This window comes from Streptopelia decaocto (genome assembly GCF_964273445.1).
Source record: "Streptopelia decaocto genome assembly, chromosome: 3".
Lineage (NCBI taxonomy): Eukaryota > Metazoa > Chordata > Aves > Columbiformes > Columbidae > Streptopelia > Streptopelia decaocto.
In genome coordinates, this window is record NC_138656.1 from 26,778,931 (window position 1) to 26,791,904 (window position 12,974).

Consider the following 12,974-nt stretch of genomic DNA (forward strand, 5'->3'; position numbering starts at 1 on the left):
ATTAGAAGATTCTTGTAGGCAGTGCTTAATATATGATATGCAGGGAAGACAGAAAGTAACCAACCATGCTGCTTTCTCTTTCTCTCTTTTTTTTTTTTATTTCCTTTTTAACAGCCTACAGCACAAGATTCTTAGTGCCACAGAAGCATAGATTACTGAGGATAAAATATTTTAACAGTAGAGGCAACACAGCTTTCAGTTCCTGGATAACTGAGTAATTCTCTGCTATTCTTTGAGTCTTGCTGTCCTTACAACTTCATTTTTCAGTGACTTAATCTCTCGCATCCTGAAATACCAACATTGACTGAAACCCAAGATGACAGTACAAGCAGCTATTTTCTTTCCTATGGAACAGTAATAATGCTTTGATTTAACTTGACTGGAAAAAAATCAGAATGTTTTTAGTAAAAGATTGAAGAAATGGGAGTTTTAGGTTCCTTTATCAACTGCTTTCCTTATTCATGTGGAATATGATTTCTGCATGGTTCTGGGAGAGATGACTCTTTACAGAGGGCAGTGCCTTCGTGCTTATCCATAGCCTGGGTGACTAAGAGTGAATACTTGATGTTCACAGAGGAGGATATATCAAAATAGAACATGATTTTTGTGAAGACTTTAGTGAAACTTGCAGTTCAAGGCTATGATATTACAAAGAGAAGAGGATGAATAAAGATTTTTATTGGCTTCTCTGTCTTCCACATAAACAGCAAAGGAAATGTGTATGTGTGTACATAGATATGTGCATACACTGAAAATAACACACAGCTGCGCTGACAGGGACCTCTGAGAGAGGGTTTTAAGAGGATAAATCTCTCAAAAAGATTACAGTAAGGTAACTGAATCAATTGTCTGATTTGAGATCTAGAAATTGAACCTGAACTGAAGTGTACCATTATGTTTTTTTTCCCTACCAAGCCAGCTGAAGTGGTCTGAAACTTTTGAGAGTTGCCTGATTTATTATTCATGTAGTTATCTTTATTGCACAATAAGATAGTTCGACAAATTAAAGTCCAAAAATTGCTGTAACTGCTGCTACAATACTGGTGCACTCTGCTGCATACAGTGATACTACATTATGGAATAAAAACACTCTGAATACTCCAAGTAGATAATTCTTTTGTCCTACTACCAGAAGTACAAATACTTAATAACATACCAGCAGTTGGAAAAGTTTCACTGCCACCTGCTTATGTAAAATGACAGAAGAAGGTTCCTAGTATGTTATAAGAACTACAGAATTTGCTGCTTCTGTTTTGGAAACCAGCAGCATCCTTCCACTAAGAAATGTGGAGCATATCCCACAAAGTATTTGTCCTGTCCTATCTGTAACATTGTTTAAGTTGGGGGAGGGAAAGAAAGAAAAGCTTAACTTTCTCCAATTGCTCATACACTCCTGCAAGACAAAAAATGCAAAGCTACAACCGTATGTTAGAATGAAGTCTGTAAGTCTGTTTATATTGATTTCTAGATCACATTAGGCAACCGATTTAAAAACATTTTCTCCGATAAATTTGATCTGAATAACGAATGCTATATGATCACAGAATTACAGCAAGTGCAGAATGATACATGCAGGAGGTCCTTCAGAGAAGTGTCCTGAGTCCCATGAGTTGTGGTTTGTTTACTTTTGGTTTCTTGGTTGTGAGGCCATGTACAGTGCTATTAGACAGTAGATAGTCCCGCCTATAGTTAGAGCCATAGTGGTCCGATAAAGCAGCTTATCTGGAACTCCTCTTTTCAGGTGTACTGGCAGTCCATCTGCTTTCTGTGGAAGAGTTTAAAAAGGAAAAAAAAAAAAAAAAAATTAACATCCACACCAAGGCCACAAGAACAAGCTACTTCAGGTAAATGAAGAGACTTCCATGAAGGAAATCTCATGACCAATAGGCTATCTACAATCAAGTGTATTATGTGTTTTTCATTTAGCAAGACAAATGCAAAAGCAAGTTAATTTTGTTAGTCAAAGTTGCTAAGTGCAGGCAGAAATAACATATCTTGAAATATTTCTAAAGAGGACCTGGACGGGAAAAGTGTCACTAACAAAAGAATGTGAAAAGATATGTATAAAAGGTTATTCACCGAGTCAGACTGACACATTCCAAATGCAAGTGGCATGTAAGAGAGAAAAGGGTACATTTATATAAAGTACATCCTTGACGTTTTGGGGTGTTTTTTAATTCTTAATTTATTCATTTTATGTCAAATCCTAGTACACTTAGAAATTGCATAGCTAACAAAATGTATTTGAAAACTTTACTGTGCTCTTCTTACGCTGCATTATAAACAGCTTCAGTAATATTCAAATTACTATACACAAACCAGCAATGATCTGCTTTAAGACATAGGCTTGGATTCCCAGAAAGAAATTGTTTCCAACACTCAAAGACTACAACAAGCATCTTCTGAAGCCAGCAAAAAGACAATTCTACTGGACTTTCTATTTCTGTATCTATCTCCTATACAAGGCATATATACCTGGTAGTATAGTACAAGTATACAGGTTATACTGTACTTAGCACTTTCTTAACTAGACTTTACAAAATGTGGTATTGTAGAATGACAAAAATAGTTAGCCACATTAAAATAAAGATATGTCCCACTCTCATTTTAAGGTATGCTCAAAGTTGTTGTTACCTGAAAAAGTTTCTGTAGGTCTGGCACCTTGTTTTTACCCAAGAAAGAATCAGTTGCTGGTAAATCTGAAGCAAGCTTAGTTGTTGTCCCAAAAATCAGAGCTGGGGATTCAGTGGAAACTATTGGTTTGAGTCCCTGCATAAATAAAGATTAAAATATCAAGGTATATAACACTTGCAAATGCAGCAATTGTCACATTAGGCAGGCACACTGCCAGTCATTACAAGGATACATTATGAAGATTATTTATCTGGTATGAAAACCTGTGACAATGAGCTAAAGAGACATTGTTGGCTCACTCATTTCTCAGCTACTTCAGGTCAGTGCTTAGCAAGAAAAATAGAAGCCTTGATTTTTTTTCATGACATAAATTCATATCACAAGTTTTTTCTGTGCTGGTACTTGGTCCAAATTGCTGCTTGTTTTTTGCACATAGTCAGCTTATCCAGGGCTCTATCAAAGTAATAGGTTTAGAAGCAGGGGGTCAAGCAGAGTGAGGAAACTACACTGAACTCTTCCTCCTGAATGATTTATAGCTACTGCTTGCATAACTGGACATTAAATAATTTGGATGTATAGTCTGAAGAGGGGGAAAAAAAAAAGGGTTAGGGCCACTTGTTTAATACAAAAGTAGCAAGTGGTGCTCAAGGACACTCCAGCAGCCCTGACATGGTGGATATTTTATGCAGGTGTGATTGCACCCTATAATTCACATGCTGCTGCAACTTTTCACCCCTCAATGTATTTCACATGAGCAGCATAATTTCATTTCCTTTCACTTCAGGTAGTTGTACTCTACGTTTGCCATAATTAAAAAAGTACATAATCCAGTTCTATGGATAAGATTAAGTGTATAAAGTCACAGCCATCATGAGGTGGTATCCTTGCTTTTATTTTTATAGTTAGATTTAACAGTTATGCCTGGGCACATGGCAGTGATGTTTTATATTGTGGCTCCTGAAACAGCTGTACTTTTTTTCTAACTTGCCACGGAAATTAAAAGCACTGTAAAAGTAGGTTAATGCAAAAGGTTTTCATCAGAAACAGAAGAAGTAATTCTCTCTTTGGGTCAAGACTGCACTGAAATTCTAGTTTCTGTTCAGGGGACTAGTTGATGCATTTTGTATTTAAAAGAACTGCTTGAACAATATTTGGAGCTGGAAGCAGACTGGCACTCTTTTTCTCTTACGCTTGCCATAGACCAGACATGTTTTTTCCATATGTATATTCTCTGAATTCTCTGACACAACAGACACCTTTAGCAGAAAGGCTGGATTTCTCTGCATCCCAAAATAGCCTACGAAATGGTCATCAGGGCTCCATCCTGAAGACATGGGTCCAGCTTCCTACTTCTCTAGTGCCTGAATTAATTCAGAATCCCTTCATTACCTTCTTGGTTATGTTTTGAAAGACAGCAGCCAAAACTGGATTCTCTGACACACTCCATAACTAGTGCCTTCCTATGAACAGGCTTGCACAGAAGAAAAACACTAAATTTTTTAAGACTAAGCAGTTCTGATCACACCAGTAAGAAGGAAGCATCTAAGAAAGTAATATTAGCCAGGAGAAGTCCCTGGTTATATATTCAAAGCTAAGTGCCAGGTACATCAAAATACTTGAAGAAAGCCATTTTGGACGTGTATTTTTGTCTACAAGAACTTTCAGTACTTTGTTAGATTAGTCTTAAAAGGTTGGTGACTTGCTAGACAGAACTATAGAACAGATGTTTATACCAAATGTGCAGGTGACTTTTCCTCCAAAGCTTTTCTTGCATTCTTGATTGTCAGCATTGCAGTAACACACATCTTTCACCTTCCTTTAAGTTTCCATATCTGAATCTCACTTTTGCATTCCTGAGGGCCAAGTTTTTCAGAAGCAGCCTTTGAGCTCACTTCAACAGTTACTAGATCATGTCAATTCCTACTTGTTGTATTCATGCCTACTTTATTTCATGAGCTACCTGTAGTGTATAAAAACTGTAAATACTGAGGACTAGAGTAAGCTGCAAACTACTTCAAATAGTTCCATGATAAACATACTTCTTTTCATCAGTGCTAAATTCACAAATAGGGAGCTTAAAAATGTGATTATCAACCCCCACCATTTCTTATTAGTTCTAAAACTCCTGCCTCTACAGGATACCACGTAGGTGCAAGACACACTCTATGAATTACTATGAGAATAGTGAAATCAGTTGTGTTAACAACTGTAAGTTATCACATACTTTTTCAGGCTTTAGAAACACATTCCTGTTCAGATAGTTATAAGATCCTCTTCTGCTGAAGCAATAGGATATTCAAAGCTGTCTCAGGTCACTAATTTCATCATGAAATCGAATGAAACCATTTCAGAAAACTCATCAGTGTACTCTTGTAAATTACTTCCAAAGCAGCATGGCATCAGTTTAGAATATCAAATTGCAATTTAAATAAAAATCATTGATATGGTTCACTGGCATCAGGAAAGATTACAACAAAACACATGCTGCAGAACACAGACAGTTGAGTTTGCCTAACACTGACATTGCATTACTCAGCTAAACTATAAACGTGTGGCTGTTCCAACTCAGTGCTTGTTGTGTTAACCAAGAGAAAGTGGCAAGTGCTTTATCTCACAGCCAGCTTCTTGCTAAGCTTGGTGTGCGTGAAATCCTCAGTACTACACGTAAGAATTTCAATACAGATCATTTTTAAGCAAGTCCTTAAGACACTTTAAACGACCCTGAATTGTCACTTGTATATGACATGACTAAAACTGCAGTTTTACTTAATAACATCAGTGCCCCACTATGCTCAAGATGGTATGCAGGAATGAATTGGCTCTACACATTTGACCAATGCTTCATAGGAAAATGTTTCACATTGATAATTCCTCTTCTGATATTAAGGTGTTAATCTTTTATTCCTAATCACATTAACAGGAATTTGTTCCAATTCTTGAACAAAGTACAACAGATCTACTGGTACAGAAGAGTCAACATCAGCTGATTACATCAGCACACTTAGAGCAATTATTTCCTCAAATGCTGAAGTCCTCCATGAAAGGTCAGGACATGTAGCTAATGCAAAACAACACAATTCTCTGCCTAACCCCTCTGTAAACTGTGTTTGTTTTCCTGTCAGAGGTCTGAAGGTCTTATAAGGCAATCTATCTGTTGGTTGGCCAACATACTCAAAGTTGAAACAAACTTATGCCTTGCTAGAATGAATTCCCAAGCTAGATTTATGTTTTTCTGACAGCACAAAACAGTTAAAGATTTGGAGCACAATTTAACGGAGATAACACCATGCTTAAGTTTTTAAATGTTAGGAGAATTGCTCAAACAGATCAGAGAAAGTAGAGAAAACTGAAGGACCAAAATGAAAAGGGGAAACAGGGAAGTTAAGCTGAGAATTATTCTTGCAGAACATGCATCAAAGTAACTTTCATGAACTTGCTGAACCTAGACACTTCTAACCTAAATAGCAGATCCTTCATAGAAGAACATATCCTCACTGTGTGAGGTTAAATATATTTGTTATTTCTAACACAAGAATGCTTTCAGGTAGGATTACTAGAGTCTTTGTTTGTATTGGGATGACACATATAAGTAAAAGTGATTTTGTATATATTTTAAGTATCATCTACAGCATAAAGGGTTAATCATTATAGTTTCTCAATGAACTCCAAAAAATTCACAACAGCTAAAATCAAAAGATCTGTGGAGGTTTTAAATAGCTACAAGCACAATAAGTTGTATCAAGTGAAGATAGGGTAGTATGACTTGAATTTCTCCTAGGATCATGGTCAGCCTTTGAAGAACGAGGGAAAAGTTCATATAGTCATCCTCACCTGACAGCATTTTAAATTGCTCCCACTATTTGTACTTTAAATGTAAGCCAACTCTTTGAATTAATGGTTTTTATTGCATTTGTAATGGTTATGGCAGTCATCATCCTCCTAAACACAAGCAATAGTTTTTAACCTGACTCCTCACCTGTACGAGCTGAGAAGGTTCCCATTTATTCAAACAGGCTGAATTGTTCATACTACTTTACATAAATTTGTTAAATGAAAAATTAAGTCTAAGAATGCTAAGACTGAGGTGAAAAGAACAACACAGGTTTCAAACTAAGCAAATTTTTTTGTTAGTGTAAGTTGTTAGTTATGTTACTGTCAGCAAAATAATTTCTGAAATACATTTTGACTGATATTTTGCAAGCTCATAATAAGCTTAAATCTGCATCCGAACAACACTCCATTGGGAAGCATCAAAATGCAACAGTACTGAATAGAGTAAATTATGACACTGCATATTTTATCAAGAAAAATTTGAACACGAGAATTTCATCATTTTGCCAGAAACATCAAGATAAATAGAAGCATAAAAAGCAAACCGTTTCACATGCTGAGCTATGTTTTTATTAAATATATAAATGAAATCAATAGGAAAAAAAATTGCTTTGAACTTAACACTTACTTACGTGATTCCTTTCATATTTTAATCTCTAGTTATTTTTTCTTTTCTATTTTAATCTCTATTGCAAACAGTTCTACCAGTGTCACCTGGGAGTAGAGTTGAACTACAAAAAAAAAAAACCACCTACTAAACCTACCAAGAGCTGGCCTAAGAATATTGTAAAAGGGGACTGAATGCACCTTTTAAAAATGCAGCTATTCTACTGCACAGCATGTTTGCATGCCTAAGTTGAGGACTAAGCTGTGTGAATGGTGAGCCAGATATGAAAGATAGTGCTTCCTTCATCAATATGAAAAAAAATTACAGACCAAGACAATATTCATAAGATTGCTGTGAAATGCTCCTGCTTGAATACAATCTCATCTTCTCAATTGCGTTCTCTCAAAAGTTAGGTTTTAACATTTCAGTGATGACACTGAAATGAAATACAATGCCCAATGATGACCTAACGAGAAATCACTACAATGTTCTAGAAGAAAAGTATTTGTTCCTTGGACATTCTCTTTCCTGCCTTGCAGAGGACAGAGGTGAGATCTATCTATTTATTTTTTTACCTATCTGCAATTATACCTATATGTGAACCCAGTTTTGCGTAGAACCTTTACAAACTGATTTTGATATATGACACTACAGCATTTTAATCTACATGATGTCTAGAATTCAGAATGCATTATGTCTATCTGTATATAATGCAATGATATTCATGCACACCTAATATTCATTAACAGAACAGAGAATTCTGTAATCCCCTCTTATCTTGCTTTTGCCTTTTTAATCCCTAAAACATAAAGATGAACTTAAAACAGGGTGATTGTTATAATGTAATGGATTCTGCTGAACAGAAAGGTAGCAGTATTCCACAACCTGGGCTCCAGCAGCCCAGAGTGTTATCTTTAGGGCAGCTTTACTCCAGGTGGTTATCAGAGCTTTCTGTATTCCTATGTGGGGGCTTTTCTCTTAGGATCCTAAAAAGGATGCATCATTTGCATAAAAGTAGTCACAATGACCTAGAGACTAACACATAATGTTCTAAGCTATACTTTTCCAGAAAGGAGGTACTTCACTGCTTGAGCTTGAAGTCCTCCCTGCCCCATCCCCCCAGTGGTAACCCCAGCCTTTGTTTTCCTCTACACAAATTAAGTGACAATTAATTTTTATTCTTTTAACATAACTTTGTGTAGAAGAGGTAAGAAGTGCCCCAAACACTGCAATAGTGGCAAGAGTGTCTTCTAGCACAGGTGCCTGTTGGACATAATCTTAATGAACTGACATACTTTTAGACTAGAACATATTATTTATTGCACTGTCTTCCCTGTGGCCCGCACCCCAGCTCCCCAGTAGCCACTCAGGAAGCCTTCCAAAGAGTGATGGGGAATGAGGAGGATAAAAAGCTTGGGATAGAAATTGCCATATCAGGGAGTCATTGGTACCTCAGTGTTTACTCAAGATCATAGGTTAGGTGAGGATGGGACGGCCCTCAAGTGCTCTTCCGTCAAAACTGACATGAAACCAGGTTGCTATGGGTTTTGTCTGGTCTGGCCTTGAAAGCCTCCAAGGATGGAGACTGTGCAGCCTCCCTGGACACCCACTCCGCTGCCTGACTGTTCTCACCATGAAAATGTCCTTCCTTTGATCCACGTTGAACTGCTCTTGATGCAGCTTATGTCTGCTGTCTTTTGCCCTCCCACCATTCACTGTTGTGCAGAGCCTGTCTCCATCATCTTGATAACCTTCCTGCAGGTGCTGGCTGGTCTTAGGTTCCCCCTACACCTTCTCTTCTCCAGGCAAAACAAGCCCCATTTCCTCATCCTCTCCTCAAAGGGCAAGTGCTTTGCCCTCCCGATCATCCTGGTGACCTCTGCTGAACTTGCCCCAGTTGATCAAGAAAATTCCCATACTGGGGGGCCCACAACTGAATGCAGTACCTGGATGTGATATAATGCACAACTTTTATTTCATTTCTGTGTGTACACGTTTCTACTTTTTTTTTTTTTCTTAAAAGCCTCACATCATATGAGGTAGGTTTGATCTCTGGAGGCAGTTCTTCGGAAGGCTGACTTTTTAAAAAAATCACTTTTCCAATCCTTAACCTCCATGTTGTGTTTTTTGTCATTGTTTTGTTTGGTTTTTAATTACTAAACTTGTTTAATTATTAAACAAACTTGAACACTCATGCTGCCTTCATCCTGTGACAGAATCACTTTAAAAATCTTCCTAGTATTACATAGGAATCTTCACTGATGTACATAAAAGAAAATAAGTTCTGTGATTTCTTTTTTTTCCACTACTATGCAAGTCTTCAAGGCCTTGAAATACCCAATGTAATCAGGATCCATTCTTCCCTCCCAAAGAATTAACCGTGTATTTTAACTATAAAGTATGGAAGTATAAGCCTGTTTAATGAAGCCTTTAACCTCTATACAACTAGTAAATAAGCCAGCATCATACAGAGGAAAGGCTGTTTTTCATTTTGCTTTAAATAATCATAGAATGTCTTGCATTGGAAGGGACCCACAAGGATCATCGAGTCCAACTCCTGTCCCTGCACAGGACAACCCCACAGTTCACACCATGTGTCTGAGGGCTTGTCCAGTCTCTTCTTCAACACTGTCAGGCTTGGGGCCGTGACACCTCCCTGGGGAGCCTGTTCCAGTGTCCACCACCCGCTGGGGGAAGAACCTTTTCCTCATGTCCAACCTGAACCTCCCCTGGCACATCTTCCTGACATTCCCTTGGGTTCTGACATTGGTTGCTAATGAGAAGAGTTCAGCACCTGCCCCTCCTCCCCTTGTGAGGAAGCTGTAGGCCACAATAAGGTCTCCCATCAGTCTCCTCCAAAGAGACTTCTACAGATGTGTGTCTAATAAGTTTTTCAATGCTGTCGGTAGTTAGTTCTTTGGCATGCATAAGACAGGAGGACTTGCTGCAGTGCTGCAATTTTAAAACACCACCAGCCCCCATTCTAACTCAGGAACGGTCCTTCATGATGAAAGCGTGTTAATCCCTGCTGGAGCACCCACTGAACCGAGAGCAGCCCCGCAGCGCAAAGCGCCTCGCCCAAGGTCACACGGCGGGCCCGGCTCGCCGAGCGCAGCGCGGGTGCGTGCGGGGGAGCGGCAAGATCCATCCCCCGCGAAATCGCCGCCGGCGGGGAGCCCTGAGCCGCCGGCGGGGCCGTGACCAGAGCAGCAGCCAAGCGCCCTCCGCCCGGGAACGCGCACCCGCCCGCCGACTCCAGCTCCCCGCGGCCACGCCGCCACCGCGCGGGGCTCGGCCCCGCCGCCTCCCCTGCCTGAGGCTCCCCCGGCGGGAGGGGGCGGCGGGCCCGGCTCGGTTCAGCGGGCCCTGGGGAAGAGGACGGCGAAGGTCACGGCCGCGAGGGCGCCCAGCGCGGCGGCGGCGCCGTTACCTGCGGGTTGTAGGCGGCGGAGGCTGCGGCCCCAACCAGCCGCTGCGTGACGCCGTTGAACTTGTAGTACATGGCGGGGCCCCGGCGCGCCCGCTCCCCACGGCCCACCGGTTGCGACGCGCCTCGCGGAAGGACCCCCGGCCCGATTTTTTTTCTTTTTTTTTTTTCCGACGGCTGAACGTGCAAGGACCCGCCGGCTCGCGGAGCACCCCACGGGCGCCTGCGGGCGGTGAAGGAGAAAAGCCCTTAAAGGAGCGGCGTAAAAAAAGAAGAAAAATCCGGCGAAACACACGAGTCGTTACTAAAGCAACAGGATTGCGACTTCCCCTCGAATGCCTGCCGCTCTCTAAGTGAGGCCGGCGGCAATTTTCACTCAGGCAGCAGGCTGGCTCCTAAGAGGCTGAGCTATAGAGCGCGTGCGCACCGCTGCCCCCCGAAGGCCAACGGCAGCGGGATGCAGACTGACGGGTGCTCTGGAGGGGTGGGGTTGCCGTCAGCCAATCAACGCAAAGCGGGTACGAGACCCCGCCCCCGAGAGGGGCGTGGCCGGGGCGGCAGTGGGCGGTACCGCACCTGTCAGGTTTTAGGGCCGCGCTCCCGGGCGCGTCTTGGGTTAAGTCGGGCTTATGTACGGGGGCATCCGGGTCGCTCTGCCTTTGTTGTCTTGGGGGCGGGCGGCTCCGGCCCCCTCAGGCCACCGCCGAGGTGGTCACGGGTGTCCGGCCTGGGCGGCTGCAGCTGCTGGGTGCCGGGGGCTGGGAACTTGTGGCAGCACCGGCGGCTTGTTCTGGAGTGTTTGGTTTTGGAGCTCAAGTCTGATGAGAAGCGGCTGAGGGAGCTGGGGCTGTTTATCCTGGAGAAAAGGAGGCTGAGGGGAGACCTTATCGCTGTCTACAACTACCTGAAAGGAGGTTGTAGCACGGAGGGGGTTGGGCTCTTCTCTCAAGTAGCAAGTGACAGGATGAGACGAAATGACCTCAGTTTGTGTCAGTGGAGGTTTAGATTGAATATTAGGAAAAAATTCTTCACGCAAAGGGTTGTCAGGCATTGGAACAGGCTGCCCAGGGAAGTGGTGGAGTCACCATCCCTGGAGGTGTTTAAAAGGTGCTTGGACAAGGTTCTTAGGTTATGGTTGGACTCAACAGTCCTGAGGGTCTCTTCCAAATGAAATGATGCTGTGATTCTATGATAGACATAAAGGTGGGACAGCAACAGTTTTGTGTTCCAGAACTTAGTCTTTGTGTCCATGCATTATCCAATTATTTCCTTATGTGCCACCATCTTCTGGAAACATCTGAAATCTATAATTTGTCTCATGAGATAAGGTTTTCATTAAATGAAATCAGCATTGTGAATGAGGGGCATGTCGTGCACCACTACTTCTGTGGTGAAGTTAATCTTCTTGAGAAGCCTGGCAGCGTGAAGGTATGATGTGACAGGGTTTTGCTGTGCTTACAGCTCGGCCTGTGGGCAATGAGTGCTGGTTTGGCTTCTGTGGACACCTTGGTTCACAGGCAGTTGCAAACTGAGAGTTTCTTTTTGGTAATTCAGAGCATCCTGCTATTGTCAGGGTCTGACAGTGCAAATGCGTAATTTGAGTTCACCTTGTGAAATGCCTGCTGTTGGTTAAGGTTAAACATAAAGATCATGTGTTGATACTGTTTAATTGTTAATCATCTGCACCAGTTAGGAGTATTGCCTATTAGGAGTCCCACATACAGTTTTGCAGATATACTTGCTATTAAAATGTCTGTGGCCATGCAGTAAGTGAAAACTACTAAAATATACTTTGCTTATAAACTGGGGGAAGATCTAATCATAGGGGATGTTTCAGAAAGTGAAACACCCATATGAAAATATATATAATATGGTTTCTTTACCTACTTGTAGTGCCTTCTACTTGGTTTTTAGAATTTGAGTTCGGTGGCAGCAAAATGGAGCCTTGAGTCTCCTTGGGTTTATTCCCTTCTTAACAGACATGTCCTACACAGGGTAACCACTGCTTGGTAATGAGGAAAGCCCCTGCAAGCCCTGTGTGTCCCTTTACTCGCGAGAGCAGGGCTATGAACCTGAAGTGTAAGTGCTTGCTGCACCAGTTCTTTTCTGTGCTTGTTGCCCTGCAGGCAGGTTTTCTTCTTGGTGAGACTTCAATCCCACAAGCGCTGTCTCTGCTGTCCTCTCATCAAGAGAAGCAGCTGGATGCCTCATACGTGATACCCTGAGTTGATGTTCTGACTCTGTGTTAGGAACATTAACTGGAGAGGTTATGTTATTTGCTTAGTAAGTAGGAAATATATGGTATTTTGTAAATGTTACAGGAAGAATTGTGAAATCCCTGTAGCTTTCAAGACTAGGCAGCATTAATGAGCTGGAACATGTGCTGTGTAATTTATGGTAGAAAAGAATTTGCTGATCAGGTTTCTATTTATTTCTGAGAAAGCTAAACTGGAAGTTTTGTTTGATTACAAATCT

The 12,974-nt window shown here is 41.4% G+C and overlaps 1 protein-coding gene across 2 annotated transcripts; it reads right to left on the minus strand.

The window, feature by feature from the left end:
- Positions 1-658: 658 nt before the first annotated feature.
- Positions 659-10,905, minus strand: COX7A2L (cytochrome c oxidase subunit 7A2 like). 2 transcript variants are annotated; one of them, XM_082049255.1, is made up of 3 exons: positions 10,503-10,905; positions 2,635-2,769; positions 659-1,765 (listed from the first exon to the last, which is right to left on the minus strand). In XM_082049255.1, exons 1-3 carry the CDS (start codon positions 10,572-10,574, stop codon positions 1,622-1,624), a joined length of 351 nt encoding a protein of 116 aa, XP_081905381.1. In that variant the 5' UTR covers positions 10,575-10,905; the 3' UTR covers positions 659-1,621. The 2 variants fall into 2 exon arrangements, with proteins under 2 accessions (XP_081905381.1, XP_081905382.1); XM_082049256.1 differs by lacking the exon at positions 2,635-2,769 and having other exon boundaries at positions 10,503-10,897.
- Positions 10,906-12,974: the final 2,069 nt, after the last annotated feature.